Source organism: Crocodylus siamensis, chromosome 4, assembly GCF_052110815.1.
Source record: "Crocodylus siamensis isolate JL-2025a chromosome 4, ASM5211081v1, whole genome shotgun sequence".
Lineage (NCBI taxonomy): Eukaryota > Metazoa > Chordata > Crocodylia > Crocodylidae > Crocodylus > Crocodylus siamensis.
This window is the reverse complement of record NC_143398.1, coordinates 56,262,493-56,288,992: the sequence shown is the minus strand read 5'-3', so window position 1 is coordinate 56,288,992 and position 26,500 is coordinate 56,262,493. Positions and strand designations below refer to the sequence as shown.

The following is a 26,500-nucleotide window of genomic DNA, read 5'->3' as shown; positions in this document are numbered from 1 at the left end:
AAACCAAGACCTGCTTCGAGTGGGACGAGCCGAGCCCCGCAGAGCGAGGTGGTGGCAGGAGGCAGCCCTGCGGAAAAGGCCCGGCGCCGATGCGGAGGGGGTCTGCGAGGCCTGTAGCTGGCGACACGCGTCACCAAGCAAGAAGTAGCGTGGTAAACATCCACGTCGGTGCTGGGGAGTGGAAACGGGTAAGCTGGCTGCATGCACCAGATGCGCAGCGCTGTCCCGCGCAGTGGTCGGGAGCAGGATGCAGGCATTAGTTGGCAGGTCTTGCTTGGAGGTGTTCTCACTGAGCTGGGAAGATCCCACAGGAAAATTCACTGAGATGAATCGGGTACTTTGCTTCTTGACTGTAGAGGGCTGTGTGTAGCCTTTCCCCCATGCACTCGTTCACTGTTTATGGTAGGGACCTTCACATTTCATTTTATTTCCCCTTCTCTTCTTCCTGCTCATGTTCATTATTTGTGGCCCCACCACTTTTTATTTTGTGGTGCATTGAAGCTTACCAAGGACAGGGAAGAGCCAAATGAAGGGAGAGGCAGTAACTATTGGTTACTTCTTGTAGTACCTCATGGCAGAGGCCTGTGCCAGGAAGTCCATTTTGGCGAGCTAGACCAGGAGTCTGTGTTTTTGGTTGGAGTGCCCCAACTTTCACCCATGCCTCGACTTCGTGCGTGAGAGGCAGGGGAGCTGCAAGGGGCCTGATCTTCTTTGCTGGAAACAGCTGCACACACGCCTCCAGGTGGATAGCGGGGGAGGGGCTAGGGTTGTGCTGCTCCTGCCCCTTCCCTACCGTGCACCATGAAGTGCATGTGCAGCCGCTGATGCCACCATGGAACCAATGATGGCACTGCGGAGCCCAGTGAGGCTGTTTGCAGCCTGCCCATCACCTACTCCAGCTGCCCAGAGCCCAGGCCATCCGTGCCAGGCATCCAGTCTGCAGCACCAGCTCCATGGCTGTGGCTGTTGCACGTGTACCTCTGGGCACACGGCCAGGCTGGAGCCTGGAGCAACGCAACCCTGATCCCTCCCCTGCCGTCTGACTGGAGATGCACAATGCGGATGCTGCCACCACAGAGCTAGCGCTGGGGCTGCGGAGCCTCATGCAGCTGTTCACAACCTCCTGTCTGCAACACGCCTGCGGTCTGGGCAGCTGCTGCCTGCCACAGACCCTGGGCTGCTTGCAGCCTCCCAGCTACCTGCTGCAAGCAGTCCAGGATCCACGGCTGGTGGCAGCTGCTCAAAGCCCAGGCCAGCTATGGTGTGCCAAAGAAAATGGCTTCACATGCTACGTTCTGGTATGCGTGAGGGTCCCTAGCCTAGACCCTCAGGACCAGTAGGATGTGCTGCAAGTCCATGCTGTGAACCAGGTATGTATAGAACTGTAGCCTTAGGGGCTAAATTGTATTTCTGTTTTTTCTTCGTGGCATAAATCTTTGGTATTTTCAAGTTTTGGTTATAGCAAAGGACCATGAAGTCTTTGACATACACTGGACAGCTTTTTAAGAAGAGACGAATGTGCTCCTAAGCCCATGTTTAAATATTTATGGGAGGGATTTTCAAAGTTTTTGAAATGATTTCAGCATTTCTTATTGACTTTGTTCTGCAAAGTTTGATGGAAGAGTATAATCTAGTCAAAGTGAATATCAGAACATAAGTGCCATACTGAGTCCATCTAACTCAGTAGTGACTCTTGACATTGACAGATATGGATGCAAGTAGGGGGAGCATTCAAATTAATAGATTTAGAGCAGAGGTTCCCAACCTCTGGGCCACGGCTGGCTGCCGGTCTGGAAATGACCACAGATTTACAAACCATGGGTGAGCAAACTGCAGACTGGAAATGACCGGCATGCTGCAGACCAGCAGCTAACCCTTTTTTTAATACTGAGTCCTCAATATGTCGTTCACTTCCAGTCCGTGGTTTGCCAGTCTGCGATCTAAAAAAGTTGGGAACCACTGATTTATAGCATAGGGAGACTACCTATGCCTGAAGAAGGGTGATTGCATCCAAAAGCTTGCTAAGAATTTTTTTCCAACTACACAGTTGGTCTAATAAAAGATATCACATCTACTCAAAGAACCTTGCCTACCTACATTTAGAGTAGTGGTTTTCAACTTTTTTTTCATTTACGGAACAATTTTGAATGGAGCTGTGAACCCCTATGACTTGTGAGTGTGGGTATTCACATACTTTTGATTGACTGTAGTCATCTTTCGTGGATCCCTTAGACTCCATGGACCACAGGTTGACAACTAGAGTGATCTATCATTCATTACTATTCATTACTCTCTCTAGCATCCAAGTGTTTTTGGTTTCTTGAGTATAACAGTTTAAGCTATTGTAAAGTATTGCTGCTAGCAGATGTGAGGGTTTTTTTTGGTTAGTTCTTTGATTTTTTTGTGTTGGTTTCACAGTAAGGTTACACACACGCACACAATTTGATATAGATGAGTGTTTAACTGTGGAACTTAAAAGGAAAAACTGTAAAATTTTAGGTTTTGCTAACACAAAACAAAAATATACAAAGTTATTCATTTTTATAATTATAGCTCTGTAATGGGAGCTTGTAAATAAAACTTCATATTTTTAAAGATTTTTTTTAATGTATATTTAAAAATTCAGTTATAATTTTGTTTTTTCACCCTCATGGTGCCTTGAGGTGTCTGGTGCATGGAAAGACATAAAGTTTTTCTCAACCAAGCAGTAAGAGTGTGCAGTAGAGTCTATAGCAGGGGTGTCCAATCTTTTTGAATGTGGGGCCAGATCACGAGCTTTTTATCACCCAGTGGGCCGGGGAACCGTATTCAAAGACCTCAAAGGAAGTGGTATCACATCAGGAAGTGATGTCGCGTGACCTTTGACACCAATGAAGTTGCAGAAGGTGACAATGAAATGGGTCTAACCAGTTCAAAACTCTCCCTCTATAGCATCCATTCAACCTGGAGGGGTGTGGGGAGTCCCCCAGGGCTCGGTCCTCAGGCCTGCACTGTTCAATTTCTTTATTAGCAACTGGGACGAGGGGGTGAAAAGCACCCTGTTCAGATTTGCTGATGACACCTAGATTTGCGGCGAAGCAGGCACACCAGAAGGGAGGGGCAGGATACAGCTGGACCTGGACAGGTTACAGGGGTGGGCAAATGTCAGCATTGAATCCCATCCTGTTCACAAGTTCAGGGTGCTGCAGTTAGGCAGGAAGAACCAGCAGCATACCTACAGGCTGGGGAACGCCGTTCTCGAAAGCATGGTAGCAGACAGAGATCTTGTAGTCATTATCAATTCCAAAATGAACATAGGCTGCCAATGTGAGGACACGGTCAGTAAGGTCAACCACACCTTGTCATGTATCCACAGATCTATCACAAGCAGGTCGAGGGAAGTGATCCTCCCCCTCTATGTGACATTCGTAAGGCCGCAGTTGGAGTACTGCATCCAGTTCTGGGCACCTCACTTCAGGAGGGATGTGGACAGCATCAAGAGGGTCCAGAGGAGGGCCACTCATATGATCAGGGGGCAGCAAGGCAGGCCGTACAAGGAGAGGCTACAGGACCTGAACCTGTTCAGACTCCACAAGAGAAGGCTGAGAGGGGACCTGATGGCCATCTCTGAACTTACCTGGGGGGCAGTCTATTCCAGACCTTGGGGGCTTGGACAGTAAAGAATGTCCAGCCTGAATCGGTCACAGTGGAGTTTGTGACCATTCGATTTTGTCATCCATTGGGGCGCTCTGATGAACAAACATTCCTCCAGATACTGGTGGTCACCCCAATAAACTTATAGGCAGCCACCTGGTCCCCCCTGAGCCTGCGCTTTTCCAGGCTGAAGAGTACCATAGCTCTCAGCCTCTCATCACAAGGTCTGTTTTCCTGACCTGTGATCATACACATTGCTCTCCTCTGCACTCTCTCAAGCTTCTCCACATCCTTCTTGAATTGCGGAGCCCAAAACTGGACACAGTACTCCAGCTGCGGTCTCACCAAGGCCGAGTACAGTGGGAGAATGAGGTTCCAGGATTTGCTTGAGAAGCATCTATGGATGCAAGCCAGCATTTTGCTCACTTTACTAGCGGCAGCATCACATTGAAGGCTCACGTTCATCTTGTGGTCAATCATGACACCCAAGTCCCTCTCGTCCGTAGTGCTAGCCAGCATAGCACTAGCGAGCCTATAAGCATGCTGCAGGTTTTTCCTCCCAAGGTGGAGGACCTTGCATTTTTCAGTGTTGAACACCATCAGGAGCTGTAGCAGGAGGGGGAAATAATTTTTAGTACTGAATTTGGCTACTGTAATATTTTGGTTATTTCCTTGGCACAAAAGTGCTGGTATAATTTGGAACTGATACTCATGGGAAAAATGTACTGTTTTATCCAAATACCTTAAAGATGTTACAATGTCCCAGCAATATGAATGTGGAAAAAGCTTTTTAAGTGAAAATTCTGAGGAAGAAATTGCCCCTCTGAAGGAAAAAACAAAACAGAACTCCTTTTTAAAATGGCAGTGTGGTTAAAATTGTTACAAGGGTATTGGCATCCCATGAGCTCACATTTAAAAAAAAAAAGTTGTAAAGGTTCCCATTTGAATTGCCAAAATGGGCCTTTGAAAGAATAAAATAACTGTAGATAATTCTAGTTATTTAATATGTATATAGAAACAATATCCCAAAAATGTGTACATTGCCACTGTACATGTTAGTATTGTAAATATGATTTTACTCCAAGGAGTTTTGTGTGTGTGCTTTTTTTTTTTTTAATAGAAGCTATAGGGTAAAATCCAATCCAGTAGGAAAGTTGACTGATAGAGCACAAGGCCTTGATACCATTAATAGGTCTTCCTCACCTAAGTGATGGCTTATTAAAAGGTAATATGTGTGTGTGTGTGGTTTTTAGCAAGCCAACTGACAAGGGGTTTTTAAGGCTATAAAGAAAAGTGCTGAGCTGGAGCCTCACCCCAGGCAACATACTGGCCATGCCCACCAGGACCAGCCCAGCCCACACCAGGCATCAACATGGAGCCCCGCAACCGAGGGAGCTGGGACTGGCACTGGCAACAAGGCCCAGCAGAGCAAGGCGGATCGGCAGCGGGTGGAAGTGGGGACAAGTACAGATGGGTCCTTCCCCAGGAGAAGCGCTGTTTAGCCTGCTTTTCTGTGCTTGAGAGCAGAGTAGGGCCCGGAGCCGTGCAGGGCAGTGCTGCTGGGCCAGAGGAGCGGAGGTCCCGCGGGGGGGAGGGGAGGGGAGAGCCCCGGTGCAACCCGCAGGCGCTCACCTGGGAGAAGCTCCACGCCTGGCACTGTGCACGGCTCGTCCGCAGAAAAGTGCTGGGCCTGACACCTGGCCGCGCCTACAAGGACCAGCCCGGCCTGCACTGGGCACCAACACGGAGCTCTACAACTACAGGAGCTGGGACTGGGACTGGCACTGAACATAGGGCTCGGCAGGGCAAGGCGGAGCAGTAACGTGTGGCAGTGGGTCTTTCTGCAGAAGAAGAGCTGGTCAGCCCCGAGTGGCACACAGCTCCGACACCACTTTCCCTGACCAGCGCTGACCCGGCTGACCTCCTCCTGTCCCTGGCAGCTCGTGGGAAGCCAGCTTCAGCTGTATGCTGTTCCGGATTGGACAGACCCACCCGGATCAGCACCAGCCAGCAGAGGCGGTGGCAGAGCCATGTGCCGCTCGGAACTGACCAGCACACGTAGGGAAAAGTGCAGCTGAGCCCCTGCTGCTCCGGCTGGGCTCATCCTGTCCTGAGCAGCACATAGACACTCCTCTTCCCACACGCACTTCATCGGCGACGTCAAGCTGACGCGGTGCGTGTGGGAACCTTGTCCCTTCCTCAGCCCTTCAGCAGCCTTTAGGAAGCTACTGAGGGGCTGGGGGAGGGACAAGGGGTTTCCCGTTGCAGCACCACGGGCCACAGAAAATGCCTTGGTGGGCTGTATGGCGGGCCGTATGTTGGACAAGCCTGGTCTATAGCCATGCAAATAGAGCTGCTGCAAGGCTGTCAGATTTAAAAGGTTGAATAAGTCTTCCAAGTTGTGGCCTGGGGTGACATAATGGAAAGGCAGTCACATTTTCCAGAAATATAACTCATAGACTGTTTTTCCAGGTAAAAAACTGTATTGAAAAATTGTGTTGCAACAGAATTGTTTTTCCATGGGTTTCACAGATGGAGAGCCAGTGACTCACTGGAGGTTGCACAGGATGTCAGTGGCAGGGCGGGGAACTGAACAAGCATATTTCAGTCCCAAGCTAGCACTTCTAGAAAATTATGCTGGCACACATCCACGAGGGGCCAGCAGGTGACTGCATGCTTAGGGGCAACCAACACAGGTTCATCAGTGGCAGGTCCTGTCAGACCAACCTGGTGGCCTTCTATGATCAGGTTACCAAATCAGTAGATGCAGGGGTAGCACTGAACATAGTCTTCCTGGACTTCCGGAAGACATTCGACACTGTCTCTCACCCCATTCTCATTAAGAAACTGGGGGACTGTGGTGTTGATGCCCACACAGTCAATTGGGTCGCCAGCTGGCTGGAGGGCTGCACCCAGAGGGTGGTAGTGGATGGGTCCTTCTCAAACTGGAAGGACGTGGGCAGTGGGGTTCCGCAGGGCTCAGTTCTCAGGCCCGCGCTATTCAACATCTTCATCGGCAATTTGGACGAGGGGGTAAAAAGCACCCTGTTCAAATTTGCTGATGACACTAAGATGTGGGGGGTGTGGGCACACTAGAAGGTAGCATCAGGCTTCAATCAGACCTAGACAGGCTACAAGGGTGGGCGGATGTGAATAGGATGGGTTTCAACACTGACAAGTGCAAGGTACCGCACCTGAGGAGGAAGAACCAGCACCATACCTACAGGTTGGGGAACTCCCCTCTTGTCAGCACGGAGGCGGAAAAGGATCTTGGAGTCATCATTGACTCCAAGATGAACGTGGGCCGGCAGTGTGGGGAGGCAGTCAGGAAGACCAGCCGTACCTTGTTATGCATCCACAGATGCATCTCAAGCAGGTCCAAAGAGGTGATCCTCCCCCTCTATGTGGCACTGGTCAGGCCGCAGCTGGAGTACTGCATCCAGTTCTGGGCACCGCACTTCAAGAGGGATGTGGACAGCATGGAGAGGGTCCAGAGGAGGGCCACTCACATGATCAGGGGACAGCAGGGCAGGCCCTATGAGGAGAGGCTACGGGACCTGAACCTGTTCAGCCTCCAAAAGAGAAGGCTGAGGGGGGATCTAGTGGCCTGTTATAAACTAGTCAGGGGGGATCAGCAGGCATTGGGGGAGTCACTGTTCCCCCCCGCACTGCCAGGAGTGACCAGGAATAACGGTCACAAGCTGGCAGAGGGCAGGTTTAGGCTAGATATCAGGAGGCGCTACTTCACGGTCAGGGCGGCTAGGATCTGGAACCAACTTCCAGGAGAGGTCCTGGCTCCTACCCTGGGGGTTTTTAAGAGGAGGCTGGATGAACATCTTGCTGGGGTTGTTTGACCCCATTATTGTTTCCTGCCACGGTGGGGGGTCAGACTAGATGATCTACTCGGGTCCCTTCCGACCCTAGAAACTATGAATAGGTGCCAGCTGTGAAAATAAGCCACTGACAGCTGCTTAAAAATACTGCCTCTTTTCCATGCACGGTTAATAAAATTATTTAAATTGGATGGATTTTTAAAATACATTTTAAAAAATGGAAATGATGAATAAAACGTTCAGTTTCTCAAACAAAGCTAAATCAGCAGAGGGTGGTAGGACAGGCTTCTGGGCAAGCCCTGTGCATCTGGCATTGAAGAATATGCAAAAGGAACAGCGTGACATAAGCACCTTTTTAGAATGTTTGGATACCTATCCATGGTTTTCATTTCAGAAAGGTGAATTGTTTCCTGTGACTTGAAGAAAGCATAAGACATTTCTGTGAAAAAAATGGTAATTCTCTTAGAATTGTGTGTGTGATGTTTAAACTTGATTTCTTGCATGAATGTGACTGCTCTAGTATTTGTGCCTAATGCACAGTAGCAAATGTGAACTGTCCACATGAAATGCCTTCACATGTACTAACATACAGTTGTTTTAACTTTGCTAAAATTTTAGAAAGGCTTAATTAAATGGGTTTAATTAATTGAATTTACTATCATTCCTTGACATCTCAATCTCAGTAATATGGTGGAAAAAACTATAGATGCAGTTGCAAAGCTTCTTGGTCAGTTATCTCACAGTTGCGTGCAGAAGAGAGGTCTAATCCTATGTTTGCTAATGGATCTGCTGGCAAGTCTGGTGGAATGACAGTGTGTACATTAGTTTTATGCCAGATGGAGCAACTTTTCACTTTTCTTGTGACATCATAGATTTGGAGGCCTTGGATCTGTCTACCTTGAGCATATTATGCCCACTTTGCACAGAGAGCATGGATGCTCTGGTAGTTGGACAATAGCTTTGGACTCTGAAGAATTTGGATTTGATTCCCTGCTTCATGTCAGATTTCCTTTTATGACCTTAAATGTATAGGTGCCAATGCCATCAGTGCTCTGCAGCTCAAGTACTCACTGAAAAAAATTAGCAGGTGCTCAGTACCCATGAGCCCCAGCCATTTTGGTTTTACATGTTAGATTTCTGTGGCTGCTTGCAGATGTTAAGAAAACAAACAAAAAAAAAAAAGCACTTTACTGAAAGAATCAGCGCATTACTTCAACCTGGCTCTGCAGCATCTGTAAAGATCAGGCACTTAAGTGGGGCTTTTTGGCACTTTTAGCTAAAGCTGATTCAATCAGCTATTAGATAAAAGCACCAAAAAAACTCCATTAAAGTGACCAACTTTACAGACGTTGTGTGAGCTAGGTTGGAGTAAAGCACTGCCTCTTCCAGGAATGCTTAGGGCTTGTGTATCCTTCCCTCCACCTCCCAACCCCTGCAAGAAAAAGCACCCACCTGCTACCCAAAGTCAGTACCTAGCTTAACAAGTGACTTAGGGTACATATGGCCAGGCATTCATCTGAAGTGCTATAAAGTATTTCAGTATTTTTTCACAGTACAAAAATGTAGCTCTATGAGGTCATACAGGCATTCCAGACCCCTGGTTAGAAAGCTACTAAGTCACCTCAAATGTGAGCTGTCTAGTCAGGGGACAATAGGGGATTCCTCCTTTATTCCCCCACTCCCACAGAAGCCTGTCAGTCTCTCTTCCAGCTGTCTTCATCTGGCATCAAGCCTTGTAGTGGCAACTACTGATCAGGGGCCTATGCTTTGGCAGCCAGGATGGTACTGTGCCCACCGCCAGCACACTAGCTGCAGGTACCACGATATAGCCACTTTGTGTGTGGTCACAGTAGTTCTGTCTCTGATATGCCTAAGGGCAAACTAGGCAGAGTGGCCAGACTTGTGGGGTTGGGCTTGACTCTACTAGTGACAGATCAGCTGCTTTCCAGCTAAAGCTCTGAAGCCAAGGATCGGATGATAATTTAGAGGTGACCTAGTCCTCAGAACAGCCAGCAAATAGTTCAGTTGATTGGGGGAGCTGTGTGCAATATTAGTCCACAGCAGGAAACAGGTATATTGGACTCCAGCTAATAGCCTGCAGACAAGTTGCTTCCATGGCCACAGTCCATTCTTTGGAGAAAGAGGCAGCGAGCTGTTGGGAAGGAATGGCCTCGACCTTTCTCTGCTGGGGAGGAGGCTCTTCTCAGCTAGACTGGCTGACCTGCTCCACCGGGCTTTAAACTAAGCCTGCTGGGGGAGGGGAGGACTACTGGCACTGCCTTGGCCTGCTGGCTGAGTGGCCCTTGCAAAGCCAGCAGACCAAGGCATATAAGGGATCCCACCTGAGCCCCAGTCCTGGAACAAAATGTAGGCAAGGCATGGGCCTCTAAGGGGACACTTGGGTGCCTATACACAAATGCCAGGAGCCTGGGGAATAAACAGGAGGAAATTGTTCTCCTGCTAAATGCAAATAACTATGATGTCGTTGGGATAACAGAGACCTGGTGGGACTCCACCCATGACTTGAACCATGGATATAGATGGCTATACTTTGTACAGGAGGGATCGATTGGATAAAAGGGGTCGGGGCGTAGCTCTCTGTCAAGGAAAGCTACGTATCCCTGCAAGCTAACATTGGCACCCATGGTGGATGACTTGAGACTCTCTGGGTTAAAATCTGTGGGGAACACGGCACAGGGGATACTATGGTGGGGGTCTACTACAAACCCCCTACCCAGAGTCAAGACCTTGACCAGTTGTTCACCAGGGAATTGGCTGAGGCTGCATGATCCCAGTGTATGGTTGTCATATGATGCAGATTTTAACTACTCCAGACATCTCGTGGGAGGAGCGCTCGGCCAAATCCAAGCAGTTGCAAAGCTTTCTCTCACATGTGGATGACCTCTATCTGACGCAGGAAGTCTTTGGGCCGACAAGAGGTAAAGCGCTGCTCGACCTCGTGCTGGCAACTGGGGATGACCTAATCTGCAACCTAACAATCGAAGGGAAGCTGGGTGACAGTGATCATGAACTGATCACCTTCACCATCTGCCGTAAAGCTGGCAATTCAGTCAGTAATACAGAAGCCCTCAACTTCAGGAAAGCTGACTTTGACAAGCTAAGGAGGCTTGTCAGAGAGGCCCTAAAAGGCCACAACCCAATGGAGAGGGGAGTTCAGGACGAGTGGTTGCTCCTCAAAGGAGTAACCCTGGATGCGCAAGCAAAGTCCATCCCATCTTGGAGGAGAGGCAGCAAAAGGGCACAGCAGCCCCCTTGGCTCTCCAGGGAACTGATGGACCTCCTGTATCATAAAAGGAAGACCTACAAAGGATTGAGGACTGGAACCACCACCAAGGAGAAATACTCTGCTTTAGTCCGGACTTGCAGAGAGCAAATCAGGAAAGCCACGGCTGTGATGGAACTCCAGCTAGCTCCAAATATTAAGGAAAATAAAAAGTCCTTTTTAAGATATGTGAGGAGCCGGAGGAAAAGCAAGGGCAACATTGGACCCCTGCTAGACCAGATGGGGCAATTGACAACTGACACTCAGGAAAAAAACAACTTGCTAAATGGGTACTTTTGCGTCAGTTTTTCATCAGCCCCATGGGACGCCCCTGCCCACTATGGGTCAGGGAGGCCTGGGTGAAGGAGATTCCTTGCCGTCCATCGAAGCTGACCTCATGAAGGAACACCTTGAGAGGCTGGATATCTTCAAGTCAGCCGGCCCTGATGAGTTACACCCAAGGGTACTCAGGGAGCTGGCGAGCATCATAGCTCAGCCCCTGGCACAGATCTTTGAGAGTTCTTGGCGCTCTGGTGAAGTGCCCGATGATTGGAAGAGGGTCAATGCCGTGCCTATCTTCAAGAAAGGGAGGAAAGTAGATACAGCAAACTACAGGCCCATCAGCCTGACCTCTATCGTGGGGAAGGTCTTGGAAAAGATTATCAAGGAGGCCATCCTTAACAGACTAGCTGAAGGCAATATCCTGAGGGATACCCAGTGTGGGTTTGTTGCAGGTAGGTCTTGCTTGACCAATCTCATTTCCTTTTATGACCAGGTGACTTATCACCTGGACAAGGGGGAAGAGATCATTGTTGTATACCTCGACTTTAAAAAAGCCTTTGATCTGGTATCCCACGATCACCTCTTGGCTAAACTGGCTAACTGTGGCCTCGACATCACCACAATCCGCTGGCTGGGGAACTGGCTCTGTGGTAGGACAGCGAGAGCCAATCATCTTGGTGCGCTGTGACCAGTGGGGTCCCACAAGGCTCTGTCCTCAGGGCCTGTGCTGTTTAACATCTTCATCAATGATGTGGACATTGGTGTCAGAAGCGGACTGGCCAAGTTTGCCGGCGGCACCAAACTCTAGGGTAAAGCATCATAAAGCATCCACACCTGAGGATAGGAAGGTGATCCAGGCAGACCTGGACAGGCTCATGAAATGGGTGGACAACAACCTGATGATGTTCAGCACCGAAAAATGCCAGGTTCTCCACCTTGGGAGGAAAAACCTGCACCACATTGGTTAGCACTACAGATGAAAGGGACTTGGGGGTCATCATTGACCACAAGATGAACGTGAGCCATCGGTGTGATGCTGCAGCTAGTAAAGCGAGCAAAACGCTGGCTTGCATCCATAGATGCTTCTCAAGCAGATCCTGGGACATCATTCTCCTTCTGTACTCGGCCTTGGTGAAGCTGCAGCTGGAGTACTGCTTCCAGTTTTGGGCTTCACAATTCAAAAGGGATGTGGAGAAGTTCGAGAGAGTGCAGAGGAGAGCCACACGCATGATCAGAGATCATGAAAACAGACCTTAGGATGAGAGGCTGAGAGCAATGGGGCTATTCAGCCTGGAAAAGCACAAGCTCAAGGGTGATCTGGTGGCCACCTATAAGTTTATTAGGGGTGCTCATCAGGATCTGGGGGAACAACTGTTCACTAGAGCCCCCCAAGGGATGACGAGATCAAACGGTCACAAACTCCACTGTGACCGATTCAAGCTGGACATAAGGAAGAACTTCTTTGCTGTCTGACCCCCCAAGGTTTGGAATAGACTGCTACCGGAGGCGGTTCAAGCACCCACTTTGAACGCCTTCAAGACATATTTGGATGCTTATCTTGCTGGGATTCCTGCTGACTTCCTGCCCCTGGGGCAGAGGGCTGGACTCGATAATCCTCCAGGATCCCTTCCAGCCCAAATGTCTATGAAATCTTTTCTAAACACAGAGTCAACAGATGTCATCCTGCTGAGAATAGGAAAGCCTTTGCAGAAGACTGTGGGCCAGGGAGAAAGGACATGATTAAAATGCAGAACATGTGTTAAATAATACTGAAGAAACTGAATCCCTGAAGAAAAAGGGATTGAAATCCTATAGTAAGGAATGTTCTTTAGTAATGAATTGGAGAACTGCCCCACTGATTTACACTTCATATTTTTGTTATTTACAAAAGTCAGGTATGTGTTTTAAATTGACTTAAATATAGGGTGCCAAATGTACCAGGTGACAGCAGTCCCATGCAGGGGCATAGTAATGATCAAAAAAGTAAATGGGCCTAGGACTGGGTATTTTTTGACCAGTCAAAAATACTTGGTCAGTTGACTGGTTCAAATATTGTCAAATAAGGGTCAAATATTTTAAGCATTAATATATTAGAACAGCAAACTTTAATCTTTGATTAAAGATAAAGTCATTTTAATTAAAGTTTAAATCTTCAGTATTTTAGATACTTATGCTAATTATAAAAAACAAGTTATAAGTTAATTAATTGGTGTTTTGGAATAATGAAATTAAATTAATTTTATAACTACCCGGGTTAAGTAAGTGTAAACATGAGGGATATTCAGGACTGAACAGTTCTTCTTTTCCTTGGTTTTCATCCTGAAACCCCAGGATCAGCCTGAATGTTTCAAAGTAAAATAAAAAAAGATTAAACAGAAATAAAGAACATAGAGCAACAAAAAAGACAATCTGTTTTTAAACTGCAATCATGTTAAATAGCAGCAGACCATCTCTTCAAGCATTTTCTGCTGGCATTTGGAGATGCCTACAGTCACAAAAGTTGGCCAGTAGGATAAACTTTTTCTATGCTCCTGGTTTTGGTTCTTGTCTCAGCATAGTATCTCCTGCAGACCCACTTGGCTTAATAGGGGGAAAGGAAAAGAAGCTGGAAAAGCTTGCTCCTAAATTGGGGGCGAGGGGAGGAGGGCGAGAAGGGATGGGGGTGGGGAGGGAGAGGGAGTGTCTTGACTCCTGAAGGACTGAGGGGCAAGGCAGGAAGTCCTCCTGCCATTGCTAACAAATGACACTGGCCCCTGACGGATGTTACACCTAAGAAACAATTAAACAGCTAGTTGCATATAATTGTGTAACCCAGCCGTGTATTTAGGCAATTAATATCACAACAAAAAGAGAAACCAACCACAAAACTATTACACAAAAAATGTGCAACTGAAACCAGCCACAAAATTATAATACCTTAAAATGAATGTGTGACTGGATAGACTGTGCTGGGTCTCAAATGGAGCCCCAATCCAGTGCCTGGCAGCCATCAGTCAGGTGATCACCTGCCAGCTTTGGAGGGCTTCAGCAGCCCAGGGGGTCCCCAGGGCCAGCCAACAATCAGCCTGAGATCATGATCCCAAAATCGTGCATACTGCCATGTATGTGTTGCTAACATCTGTTTACCAAAACTGGCCTTGGTGGTGAGAACTGCAAGTTGTAATTGATGCTGTTTTCTGGTATCTCCTAGGTAAATTGCTATCTATAGCTATTGGATATTCTGCATATTGCAGTAAATTAGCATGGCAGTGTGCCATAATGCAAGGACAGGATAGCTTTTAATAACTCCTTTGGAATACTGTGCTCTGCATCTGGATAACCAGACTTACAACTATCAATACATGAAATATGGTGCCAAGTCAGTTGGGTTAGGTGTTGTCATAGGACACAGGTGCCAAGCAGCCAGGAGTTTACAATTAAGCAGATTGCCTGCATAACACCGCAAAGTAATATATGTCCACTATGAACTACCTCTGGTTTTTTATTTGCTTAACTTCTTCATGCTATTTAAACTCATGCTAAAAGAAACACAGTCCCTAAACAGAGAAGGAAAGGAAAAATCAAAGCTCTGTGACTTAGCTACCACCCAAGCAGATTGCACTGGAGTAGGAAATAGAGGTTTAAAATACTTTGGAAATCAGCATGCAACAAGAATGTACTCTTTGTACACAACCACTGAAGACAGAGTTTAGATACTAACCGGGGTTTGATTTTGGTTGTAGCACTGTCATTGCCTAGTGTAAGGTAATGCTGGCTTCCCTCCTGACTTCCTCACAGCTTCTCTTAAAAGAAAATAGTCTCCCTAAATTTCCCATCATTTCCCATCTTTACCAAAATAGATATTTGTGAAGTTGATGTAGAAAAAGAGAAAAGAAGTAGTTAAGTGTTGTTTTCCACTCCATTGCAATTTCTTTGTCACTAACTTGTAATTTTTTTTCCTGATTCTTTCCTGATGACTTACTTCAAAGATGTCTTGGTCAGCAAACTCAACGTGTCTGGTCTTCCTTGAGCAGTATTTTATATCTAATAAAGGCCACAATAAGATAACCAGGAAACAATTTCACTAGCAGTTCATTAGATCTGAATGATGGCCCCAAAAAACTGAGTGGGGCTTGAAGGCAATGAGGAAACTGACTTGCTATGCTACTTAAAGATACTTTGTCAACAGAAGACAGTGGCATTTTGATCCTTCATTTTTTTATGTTATTCTGGCTTTTAGAACAAGCTACAAATATCTGATAAGTCAAAAGGAAAGTGATGCTGTATGTAGGCTTGTGTATCCTTAAAGATGTAAGGAAGCTGCAATTTGGTCTCTTCTCCACGCTACCCCCCCTTGGTTTTCTTTTGTTTTTTACCTATGGTTACAATCTAGTACACACTCAGAGGAGAACTGCTTCAATATACATACATATATTTAACTTTAAAAAGACTGGCTGTTTGCCTCCATACATGGATGGGAGAAGGGAGTTTTTGAAGTGGCGGAGACACTGTGAGAAGTAGGGAGTGAAGGTGATGGAACAGCAAGAAGTTGTGCTGTCAACAGAGCATTTGGAAGAGGGGATGCATGTAGGGAGATGCAGTCCATCGAGAAGGTTAAAAGGAAACCTCAGAGTTCAGGGGAACATGGAAAGAAGTGCTGGGAGCTAAGGCAGAAGTGGGTGCAGGGAACTATGCGAAGAAATTACCAGGAAATGAGAGGGTATCATAACTATTTAAAATGTGGCACAGTATGTTATTCTGTTTAAAGTTAACACATTGTGCTTTCCTATTCATTAGGGTCTTGCTTTGAAGAGGTTTAACTTATCAGTATGAGTTTTTAAGCTTGGTCTTGCCTGATTGTCCAGAGGGCCAAATCATTTAAAACAAGAAAAACACCCTTTTTACTTGTTTTTCAAATAAGTCTCATTAACTTCAGCAACTGGTTTAATGAGTGGAAAATTATGTGTTTTGTTTTACTCTGAAACCAGAATTGATTTTGCATTGTTCAAGGATCGTTTTAGTAATCACAATTGCTAACCACATTGAGGTTGTCTCATATTAGTCAATTTGTAATTTCAAAGCTGCTCATGACGTTCCTTTACTCTGTGGAATATGAAAGTCAGTGTTGATTTCACATGAAATGGTAATGGGTTTTGAAGCTACTTTATTCTCACAATTTTCATGTGGCTATACATTCTATATTTTATTTTATTTTTATTTTTGTTAAGATTGAGTCATTGAATTGAATCAATTAATTTTTCTCTATCCCCAGGAAAATGAGTGGTGGATTGGCACCAAGTAAAAGCACAGTGTACGTGTCCAACTTGCCCTTTGCTCTGACCAACAATGACTTATACAGGGTAAGTAAGCCTCTCCTTAAAGAGTTGCATTATATAATGGTTGCATGTAAGTATCATATGTAAACTTTAAATATCTGAACAGTGCCCATTTAGATTGTGTTGCTGTACTTAATTTGACAGCAGTCTGGTAAACTTGTCTATTCTTCTTTTTGTTCCAGATTTTTTCCAAATATGGCAAAGTTGTCAAGTAAGTGATCTGATGTGTATTTTCAACTTGACATTCAATGCGTGTTCTTTATTTTGGGCAAGTTATGTCCTTGTAATTTCTGTCTAGAGCAGGGGTAGGCAACATTTTTGGCTGGAGTGCCCAAAAAACCCACAATGTCTACCTTCTAAGGTGCCAGAGTACTGTCATGCCAGAAAAACAAAACTGAGGCAGGGGTACATGGCAGGACGTAGTGCATATTGATATAGTTAATAACCATAAATGTTGCCCTTTTTTACAGTAAATACCAGGTTTTGTAAAAATTCTAAACCTGGTAACAATAAATAAAGCTTAGTGTATACTACCTTTGTTCTGTATTCTTTTTTTGTTAAGCTTGTTGTAATGAGAGAGAGAAGAAAGAAGAGAAAAAGAGGGAGGGGGCAAAAAAGAGAGAGCAAAAACTGAGTATGAAATGATTTAACAGAGGAAAATAAACTGACTAATATGAACTGGCTTGAGGAAGCAAAAACTAAGTATGAAACAATTTAACGGAGTGAAGAAACTGAATATGAATCAGTTTAACAAAGCAAAAAAACCTTAATAATATGCAATGTTAAACTCTCAGTTTGCAAATCACAGAAAATCGGCACCAGCACCAACAGGCTACTGAGCTATCTGCTGCCCAGAGCTATGTGCTTCCCTCATATGCAGTGGGGGACTGATGCCACATCCTCCTGGCATCACCCGCTCCACACTGCCCTTCCCCCCACTGTGTCCTCCTGCAGGCAGCATCACCCCCCCCCAATGTTCTACTGACCCCTCCTGCATTCTTCTGACCCCATGAGTCTCTGCACCAGGAGCAGGGGCAGGGGCTGGAAAACACAGGCAGGGATGCCTTCATTCTGTTGACCCCGACCTCGATGCCTATGGCTGAGTTTGTGAAACTCAGCACCACCACAGGCATGGGGCTGGGGTCAGCAGAACAAAGACAGCATCCCTGCCTGTGTTCTCTTGACGTCACTCCTGGTGCCTGCTGTGGCACTGGCAGCTTTTCTGAAGCTTTGTGGAGCACTCGGCATCACCCAAGACATTGGGGCAGGGTCAGCAGAACACAGGCAGCATCCCTGTGTCCCAGCCAGGGCTCTCCTCGGGCTCTCCTCACCCCATCCCCGGTGCCTGCCATGGCACTGGGAGCTGTGGCTGCTCCAAAGAGCCCGGAGCAGCAACTTACATTTTTTTTTAAACACTTTCCTTGGTACACCTCCTGGCACACTGAGGAAAATGTCTCCATGTACCGCTAATTGGCACACGTGCTGGGGGTTGCCTATCCCTGGTCTCGAGTATGGGACTATATTGAAGTTTTGGCTCATATCGGAATAGAAGGTAAGTTTCAGTTTACTGATGGCAATTGGGAGGTTTTTGCAGGCACACACACATGAGCTTTCAGACTGGAGGTGAAAAGGAGCAAGTAGAATATAGTTCCAGGATCCTCATCTGACTTCAACAAATTCTCATTTTTCTTTTGACAAGTGTGGGTGCAAAGCAGTTCAGTGTATGTGCATTCAAACTGTAATAGGCTGAAAGAATGGAGCAGTAACTTGTAAGATACTGGACAGAAAAAAACAAAAACAGCACTTTACTTTAAACTCCGCACACCGCTGCGCCGAGCCCCATGCATGCCCAAAAGAGGCATCATGCTAGTTTGACCCAGTTCACCCAATATCTGTACAGATTAGGTACTTCAGCAGGGCTTTTTTTGCACTTTTGTCTAATAGCTGATTGAATCAACTTCAGATAAAATGTCAAAAAACCCTGCTGAAGCGCCCAACGTATACTGACACTGCAGAGTCGGGTTGAACTAACATACTGCTGCTTCTGGTAAAGTGCTGGGTTTTTTGTTGGTTTGTTTGTTTTTTTTTCATGTCTGTCAGCAGCCAACATGACTTCAAGCTTCAGTATCTCATCATCTGCCATGGCTAGAAATACTCTGGATGAGTTAAAACTCTTATGGGAATCAGTAAATGCTTCTAAATATTAGCTCTGGTATACTGGGCAGAAATTTAGAAGTGCAACTGTTGGTTCTGTTGGGTTTAAAAACAAATAGTGTTAGCCTTTAACTCAGAGGCATGCAAAGTCCAGCCCATGAGCTGGATTGAGTCTGTTTTGACTCCATTTCCCAGCAGGCCCTGCCTGCATTGCTCCAGCTGGTTTCCATGGAGACCCCAGTAGCAGTGGTGCTGTGACAGGGCTGGGCCAGGGTTTCTGTGGTGATCAGCCCAAGCAGCACTGGCAGGGTTTGCGCCTGGGGGGGGAACTGCTTCAGGACCAGGGATGGGATATTGCAGCAGTAACAGTGTGGTCCGGAGGTGCAACAAAGCTGCGATCCGCTGCCGGCACACCCCGAATCTGGGAGGGAGAAAAGGGGCACCCAGCGTATGCGGGCAGCAGATCACAACTCTCTCCCAGCTCTGGGCCATGCTGTCCCCCCTGCAAGATCTCAGCCCTTGCCCAGCTGCTAGCCTGAGCCCTGCCAGCACTGCTGGGGCCAGTCTCCATGGAAACCTGGCGCTGCTGGGGTCTCCATGGAGACCAGCCACAACAACTCAAGTAGGGGCTCCTGGGAAATGAAGTCTGTCAGCTGGATCCACCACTTTGCCCACCCCTGCCTTAACTCCTAAACAGAATGGGAACTACTGCTTCAGGGCCTTGATCACCAGCAAAATAACATTAGCAGTATAAATAAATATTATATAAAATCAACTTACTAGAAACTTATAGTACTTACAGTAGTGAACGTTAACGTTTTAATTAGCTAAATTAACTAATTTACTACATCAATCAATTTTAATAAAATTACTATTTCAGTACTTAATGAATGTCTTGCAGTAATACATTTACTCTATTAAAATGAAAGCCCTAATAGTCTATATTTAGTAGGAATTTAGTATAGTCAGTAGGAAATGCTAGTCAAACCATGGACAGTAAGAAGAAAAACCCTTTTAAAGCTGGTAGAAAAAGCTATAGTATAAGAGCCAATTTCTTTTTTCATGCTCTGTCTGAGTGCATACACAGACACAAGCATCTCTGCCTTTGTCACTTGAAAACTATAAACTCCCAAACAATCTTTTTTTTCCCCTTAGGTAAGATGATAAAAATGAAAGAGGCAAAAATGTTAAAAGACTGAACGAGGAACAACCTAAGTCGGAAGCTTAGAGCATGCACTGGATTCTTCTAATTGGATTTTTGCTCTGCTGCTAAATAATGCTATGTAAAAAAAAAAAAAAAAAAGTGTTAGCAAGAAAAGTAAGGGCAATTCTTTTTATATCCTGAGGTAGTAAGCTAGCTCCAGGCAGACCCACTGGCATAGGAGTGAAGGCTCATCCAGAAGATAAGTGCTTTTTTTACACACAAAATTAGATTATGACCTACTTGCTGCTGCCCACATCCCAATTCTGCGGCTGCATGTTGCATTGCTGTGATACTGTTTGACCTTAACCAGGCCCCCTGACAGTCAGATGTATGAACTGCTCCATCTAAACAAGGATGTCCTGGACTAATATAAAATATGGCCATCTTAAGCTGAAAACTCCCCCATTCCACAAATTACTTGGGTCATGTAAGAGCTAGAGCATTCAACCCATTTTTATTGGATTTTTTTTTTTTTTTTTACCAACATAAGGAACTTTGTTTTTTGTCTAGGTCTAGTCAGAATTTCACAGATGCTAATAAAAAGCCATATCAGCCTTTTATCTGGACTTTGCTCTCCTTGAAAGGTGTTTGCATAAAGTATTTTGCCTATCACTGTTTAATTAACATATATTGAACAAAGCTCTCGGAACTCCTAGGCAGGATTTTTTCCTATCAAGCCACTTTTGTTTCCCCCCTTAAATGAGTGTCTTGGTTATTTGTTTTCAGAGTTACTATTATGAAGGACAAAGACACCAGGAAGAGTAAAGGAGTTGCCTTCATTTTGTTTTTGGATAAAGAGTCTGCCCAAAACTGTTCTCGGGCACTAAATAACAAACAAGTAAGCATCTGAAAAAGATTGTAGCAAAAAGGGAGCTATTCAGATTCCTCAAAAGTATTGACTCGGTGTTATTGATTTTTTTTTTTTTTCTTTCCTCCTTGCCCTCCCCCTCCCCTTTTGGTTTAGTTATTTGGAAGGGTGATAAAAGCAAGTATTGCCATCGACAACGGAAGAGCAGCAGAGTTCATACGCAGGCGAAACTACTTTGATAAATCTAAATGTTATGAATGTGGAGTAAGTAACCTATAATAGATCTAAAATGTTTCCACTACGTTTTTATTTGTTTGTTTAATTTTGCTATTACTATTTTTCCCCCCATAAAAGTGGTAGTATTCTTTGGGCTAACAGCCATCCATACTTATTCCATTTCAGCAGTGGTTCTAGCCTTATGTCTTCTGGGAATTTGGGATTTTTCAGAAAAAAATATTATGTGGTAATTATAAGTATATAGTCTGATACGCAGTTAGCAGCAGACTATATTTAGAACTTATAATGCTGCATTATCTTTTTTTTTTTTTTTATTAGAGCAGGTGTCAGCAATGTTAACACCCGCAACCTCAACTTGTAAAATATTGGCATGCCAGGGGCAGATGTGGCTTGTGGGGGAGCCACCAGGAGCCTGATCCTTGTTGTGGCAGTGCAGCCCTGGCCACTTCCTTGCCATCTGCCCTGAGGCATGTGCACCAAGAAAGGTTGGCTATCCCTGGATCAGAGTAACTGTTTTCTGCTTCACTTCTGAAAGCTTTTAAATTTGGAAAGGGAATTGCATATTCTACAACAGAGCAGTGGGGCGGGGAAGAAACTTTAAAAAACCAAAACAAATCAAAACTGTCCTCCTCCAATTTTGCATACATCTCGAGAAATTTTTATTTTCTAATTTTAAGTTAGTTCCACACTTTAGTTTAAACTAAAAATTTTAAAGGTTGAGAATTGTTTAATGCTAAAATACACTCTAGTAATTTAAATATCTACTTTCCTACCATACTGAAATAAAGAAGCTGATTCCATTGTATTTCTCAGTCAGATTGCTGATATAGTCAAGGATAGAAGTAAATTGCTTGTACATTTTAGAGTTCATTCCAGACTTAAAGCTAATATACAGTATCACTGTTAACTTTCCACATTTCCAAGGTGAATTTTAAGGGAGGAATTCTTTTGTTTGTATTCCATATATTAATACAGCATTCCTTTCTTAATGTTAATTTTCTTCAGAATAATTTTCTTCATGTTTGGTACCTGCTTTTAATGGCATCTATTAACGAAGATTTCTTTTTCTCTAAGGAGGCAGGACATTTAAGTTATGCTTGTCCAAAAAATATGCTAGGAGAGCGTGAACCGCCAAAAAAAAAAGAAAAGAAGAAGAGAAAAAAAGTTGTTGAACCAGAAGAAATGTATGTGTATTTCTACATAAGAGTCAAGTCATTACATTTTTTTGTAAGGGGATCTGAAATCAAACTTTATAAATCTTTTTTTTTTCCATCTTTTCTTTTTGTGCTACCTAGTGAAGAAGAGGAAGAAAGTGAAGATGAGGGAGAAGACCCTTCTCTTGATAGTCTTAGCCAGGCCATCGCTTTCCAGGTACTAAACTTAAGAATAGTGTTTTTGTCTCTAAATACTGTTTTGCATTATTTACGTATGTGAGGGATGGAGAGGGTGGCAAGCAACAGCTACAAGAGTCCAGGTTACAAAACATACAGCAATCTTCCTTTTTGTCATCTTCAGCACACTGTTTGGCTCTCTTGTTTTATTTAATCTGTTGATAATGTGATTATTTTCTGCTTCTGAATGTTGCTGCTGCATTGAGTCCATTCTAAAAATTATTCCACTGGCTTGCTGGTTCTGTCTGTGGTTTATTTTTATGTTGGAAATTTTCTATTCCTGCAATTATCAGTGTTCATTTCCCCATACCCTCCTCTATTCCTGACCCCCTTTTGCTTAGCACATCTCGTCAGATAAACATACAGATGCTTTATGCCTTCTTTCCATACCTGTGTCAAGACATTATTTTAAGTAGCCCCTTCCCTCTGCCACCCAACCCACCACTGTCTCCTGGGTTTATTTTCTAAACCCACACGTGAGTGTTAACCATACAACACTTGTCAAGTGGCACTTGCAATGGGGCTTGGTTCTTAGCAGTGGATTTCTGCAGAGATGGTATAGACATACCTAGAAAATAATTTGGGCGCTGTAATAAACCTGAATATTCCCATGTGGGTAACATGCAGAATGATTAGGATTAAATGTATCCTTCCTTGGAAAAAAAACAGGTTCTCCTTGAGATAATGACCTGTTTCCCCTTCTCCTCTCCATGACAAAATATCAAGTCTCTTCCTGCTTCCAAGACATCTCTAATGTATCCACAATACAAAGCACTTGATTTCAAATTTTGTTTTCTGTGTGTGCTACACTTCCAGGACTGCAAACAAATTGGTTTCATACACTTGAGGTTGGCAACTGATCCTTCTGGCTAGCGCTAAAGATTGCTTGCCCAATAGCATAAAAGGACATCATTTGTTTTTGGAATCATTTTTAGAAATTGTTCTACAGGCAGCTGGTCCATTTAAGAGTGCATTCAATATAAATTGTTTTAAGGGTTTTAATTATAGCCTCAGAACTAATATACTAAATACTATATAAAGTAGTATTTGAATGATCCGTTTAATATCATGTATATTGCCACGGAGAATTTTAAAAAAAATCTTCCCTCCCCTTTCCATTCTTTCAATTGCTTTACAGCAAGCCAAAATTGAAGAAGAACAGCAGAGATGGAAACAGTCTGCAGGGGAGCCTTCAACATCAGACGATTCAAAACGTCCACGGATAAAAAAGAGTGCATACTTCAGTGATGAGGAGGAACTTAGTGATTGATATATGGATCTATTAATTAGTATGTATATACATCTGTATAGTGTACATTTGTAAAGCTGTCTGTAGTACAGATTTGTTTTGTAACTAGAGAGAGCTGCTGTTTGAACTTCCTCTTACAGATTTCAAAATTCTGGTTGTTTCTAATACAATTTCTTATCTCACTTTTTAAAAGAAAACTCATTATATCTGAATTTTTAATCAAGAGAAATATGCACCCAAGGTGAAGTCTAGCTCATTCTACTCATAGGCTTTATCGCGACCATGAAATTCACCCACCTAGAGGCACCATATATAAGTTTTATAATACCATTGCTTGTTCCGAAATGAACGTAAGTGAACTGTAGGCCTTGGTCTAGTCCAGGGGTCAGCAACCGGCATATATGCTGAGCACGACACATGAGGCCATTTTGCTCAGCACGCCACCACCAGCCTGAGTTCTAGACAGCTGCTGCCAGCCGCAAAGCCCAGGCTGCCCGAGCAGGCAGCTGGGCACCTGCAAGCCCTGCTGCAAGCAGACCGTGGTTGCCAGCAGCTACCCAGAGCCTGGGCTGGTTGCAGCCAGGAGGCTGCAAGTATCTGCTCTGGGCTCTGGCATTAGCTCCATACTGGTGGGTACACATGTGCCTTGGAGTGGACGGTGGGGGAGTGGCCTGAGGCAGTGCAACCCTGGCCTCTTCCCCACTGCCAACACAGAGCTGATGACTGGGCTCTGGAGCCCAGTGCAGCTGTTTGTAGCCAGCCTGGGCTCTGGGCAGCTGCAGCAGTCAGCGGGCAGGCTGCAAACAGCTGCGCCAGGCTCCACAGGCCCGGCATCAGCTCCATGTTCACAGCGACTGCATGTGTACCTCCAGAGTGGACAGCAGGAGGGCTGTGCTGCCTCAGGCCCTATCCCCACCGTCCGCTCCGAGGCGCGCGTGCACCCACCAGTATGGTGCTGATGCTGGAGCCCGGAGCAGCTGTTTGCAGCCTACCGGCTGCAACCAGCCCAGGCTCTGGTAGCTGCTGCCAACCATGGAGCCCAAACTGCTTTCAGCAGTGCTTGCAGCTGAGCCTGCCTGATTCCCACCCACTACGAGCCCAGTCCCGGAGCCCAGTCCCAGCCCTGCCCCCCAAGAATGAGGCTGGTGCTGCCTCTTGCCAGGAGCACTGCACCTTTTGCGAGCTTAGCTGTGCAGGGTGGGTGGGTGGTTGGGCTGATGGGCAGGCTCCAGACCGGGGCCTCAGCCAGCTGTGCTGCAGCCCAGGGGCTGGCTCCCCAGGGAAGCACAGGGGCTCTGGCAGGACCAGGGCATTGTTGGGTCAAACATTATCCAGTGGCCTGGGAGCCTGGCTCTATGCGCCCACACATCTGGTTCTGTGCGTTTGTCTGCCTCTGTCTGTCTGGTTCTGAATGTTTGTGTGCGTGTGTCTGTTCTGGATGTGTTCTGGTTCTCTGTGTTTGTGCATGTGGTTCTCTGTGTGCATGTGCCTGCTCTCCTTTTTCTTTCTGTCTCTCTCCTCTTTCTCTTATTTGTCTCTTTTTTCTCTCTTTGTCATTGCAACATGTTCAACAAAAAAGGCAACATTTATGATTATTAAATATACTAATATGCAGTGTGTCCTGCCATATACCACCCCCCGCCCATTTTGTTTTTCTGCCAAGTCGGCACTCTGGCACCTTCCAAAGTAGACATTGTGGTTTTTTCAGCACCCTGGCCAAAAAACGTTGCCTACCTCTGGTCTAGTCCCTTTGCACAGGGTGAATTGCACCTTTAGTTACTATTATTTTGAAGTGTAGGGCTTCTCAATCCCCAGGCCACAGCCCAGTGCTGGGCCATGGCAGGTCAGCTGCTGGTCCTCAGCATGGTCAGCTGCCAGACCGGAAGCGGCCATGGACTGGCAAACCAGAGCCAGGCCAGAGCCAAATCAGAGAGGCCACGGCTTCTTCTGCAGGGCCCGCGCTGGCCCACCCCCTGCCCAAGGGTGAGGAGGAGAATATCCTTACCTGTCTTCTGCCCAGAAATTCCGGCTGTGTAATCGGCCATGACTGCTGGGTTGCAGTTTGCCAGGCTGCAGCACAAAAACTTTGGGAACCCCTGGTACAGGCTATTATAATCCAATAATTGAAATTGCAGAATCATAATTGCCAAAGAAGGTGGGATAGCTTCAGTCAGTAATTATGAAGTGAAAGAAAGCAACTCTACTCTTTATTTCTTCCAAGAGGAATATTTAAATTGCTTTATTCAGTTCTCAGTGTGTGTGTGTGTGTGTGTGTGTGTATGTATATGTGTATGTGTATATGTATGTGTATGTACACACAGTTTTAATAATTTAAATGTAATGTTGAAAATACAGCCTTTATAGGCTGTCAAGTTAATTGTGATCTGGTAATGTATCATTTTACTAAAAACTCTCCAGGTGTGTTTAAAAGATCAGTGACGATTGTGGTGATGTTACATTAAAGATAAGAATACATCTCTTTAATGAATGCTCTCTTCTTTTTTATCTAAATAGAAAGCTGGAGGCTCCCAGGGGAATGGGGTTTGCAACTGTGTTCTTACTCTTGAGCACAGAATCTTAATGTAAATAACAGTTAAGTCCAGTGTCAAATCATATCTAGGCAACTACACGTTTGATGCTAGCAACACTTTGTCTTCATAACTGCTCAGATTTGGATACAAATAATATATAATGGCTTTTTAAGAGCTTTAGGGCCCCTCTGCATGCTACATTTAAGCCAGGATTCGCATGTTAATGGCAGCATGAATAGCAGGGGTGCTACACATGCACCCAATTTAAGGCATCTTAAATGGCAAACTAGCCATTAAAATGTTCCACGTATAATGTAGCAGGGGTTTTTTTTCTTTTTTTAAATAGCTGGTTTGTACAGTGTCTAAGTTTAATTTGTGGCATATCTGGGGTTGCCCCAGGGCCAGTACTGACAGTCAGCAAATGGTTCACACTGGTGTCCAGGGCAGCCCCAGTTCTCCACCTGGGCCCAGAGCTGTTTTGAGCCTCCCAGCAAGGGAACCAAAGGGTTCCCCTGCTGAGGAATTTAATCCTCATGATCAAAGTCCCCTGGTGGGGATGGAGCTTTCCTTTCCAGGAGTC

General features: G+C 45.4%; 1 protein-coding gene across 1 annotated transcript; it reads left to right on the top strand.

Annotated features, from left to right (window-relative positions):
- The first annotated feature begins 51 nt into the window (after positions 1-51).
- Positions 52-25,873, top strand: ZCRB1 (zinc finger CCHC-type and RNA binding motif containing 1). Its single transcript, XM_090042348.1, has 8 exons — positions 52-188; positions 16,283-16,370; positions 16,529-16,557; positions 20,431-20,542; positions 20,669-20,776; positions 21,824-21,933; positions 22,045-22,120; positions 23,279-25,873. Exons 2-8 carry the CDS (start codon positions 16,287-16,289, stop codon positions 23,408-23,410), a joined length of 651 nt encoding a protein of 216 aa, XP_089898474.1. The 5' UTR covers positions 52-188; positions 16,283-16,286; the 3' UTR covers positions 23,411-25,873.
- The last annotated feature ends 627 nt before the right edge of the window (positions 25,874-26,500 follow it).

Bases quoted from the DNA above. Each gene is read 5' to 3' on its own strand.
- ZCRB1 (XM_090042348.1), top strand. From the start codon at position 16,287: ATGAGTGGTGGATTGGCACCAAGTAAAAGCACAGTGTACGTGTCCAAC. The intron at 20,543-20,668 runs GTAAGCATCTGA...CTTTTGGTTTAG, and splicing joins GGGCACTAAATAACAAACAA to TTATTTGGAAGGGTGATAAA. The intron at 22,121-23,278 runs GTACTAAACTTA...ATTGCTTTACAG, and splicing joins GCCAGGCCATCGCTTTCCAG to CAAGCCAAAATTGAAGAAGA.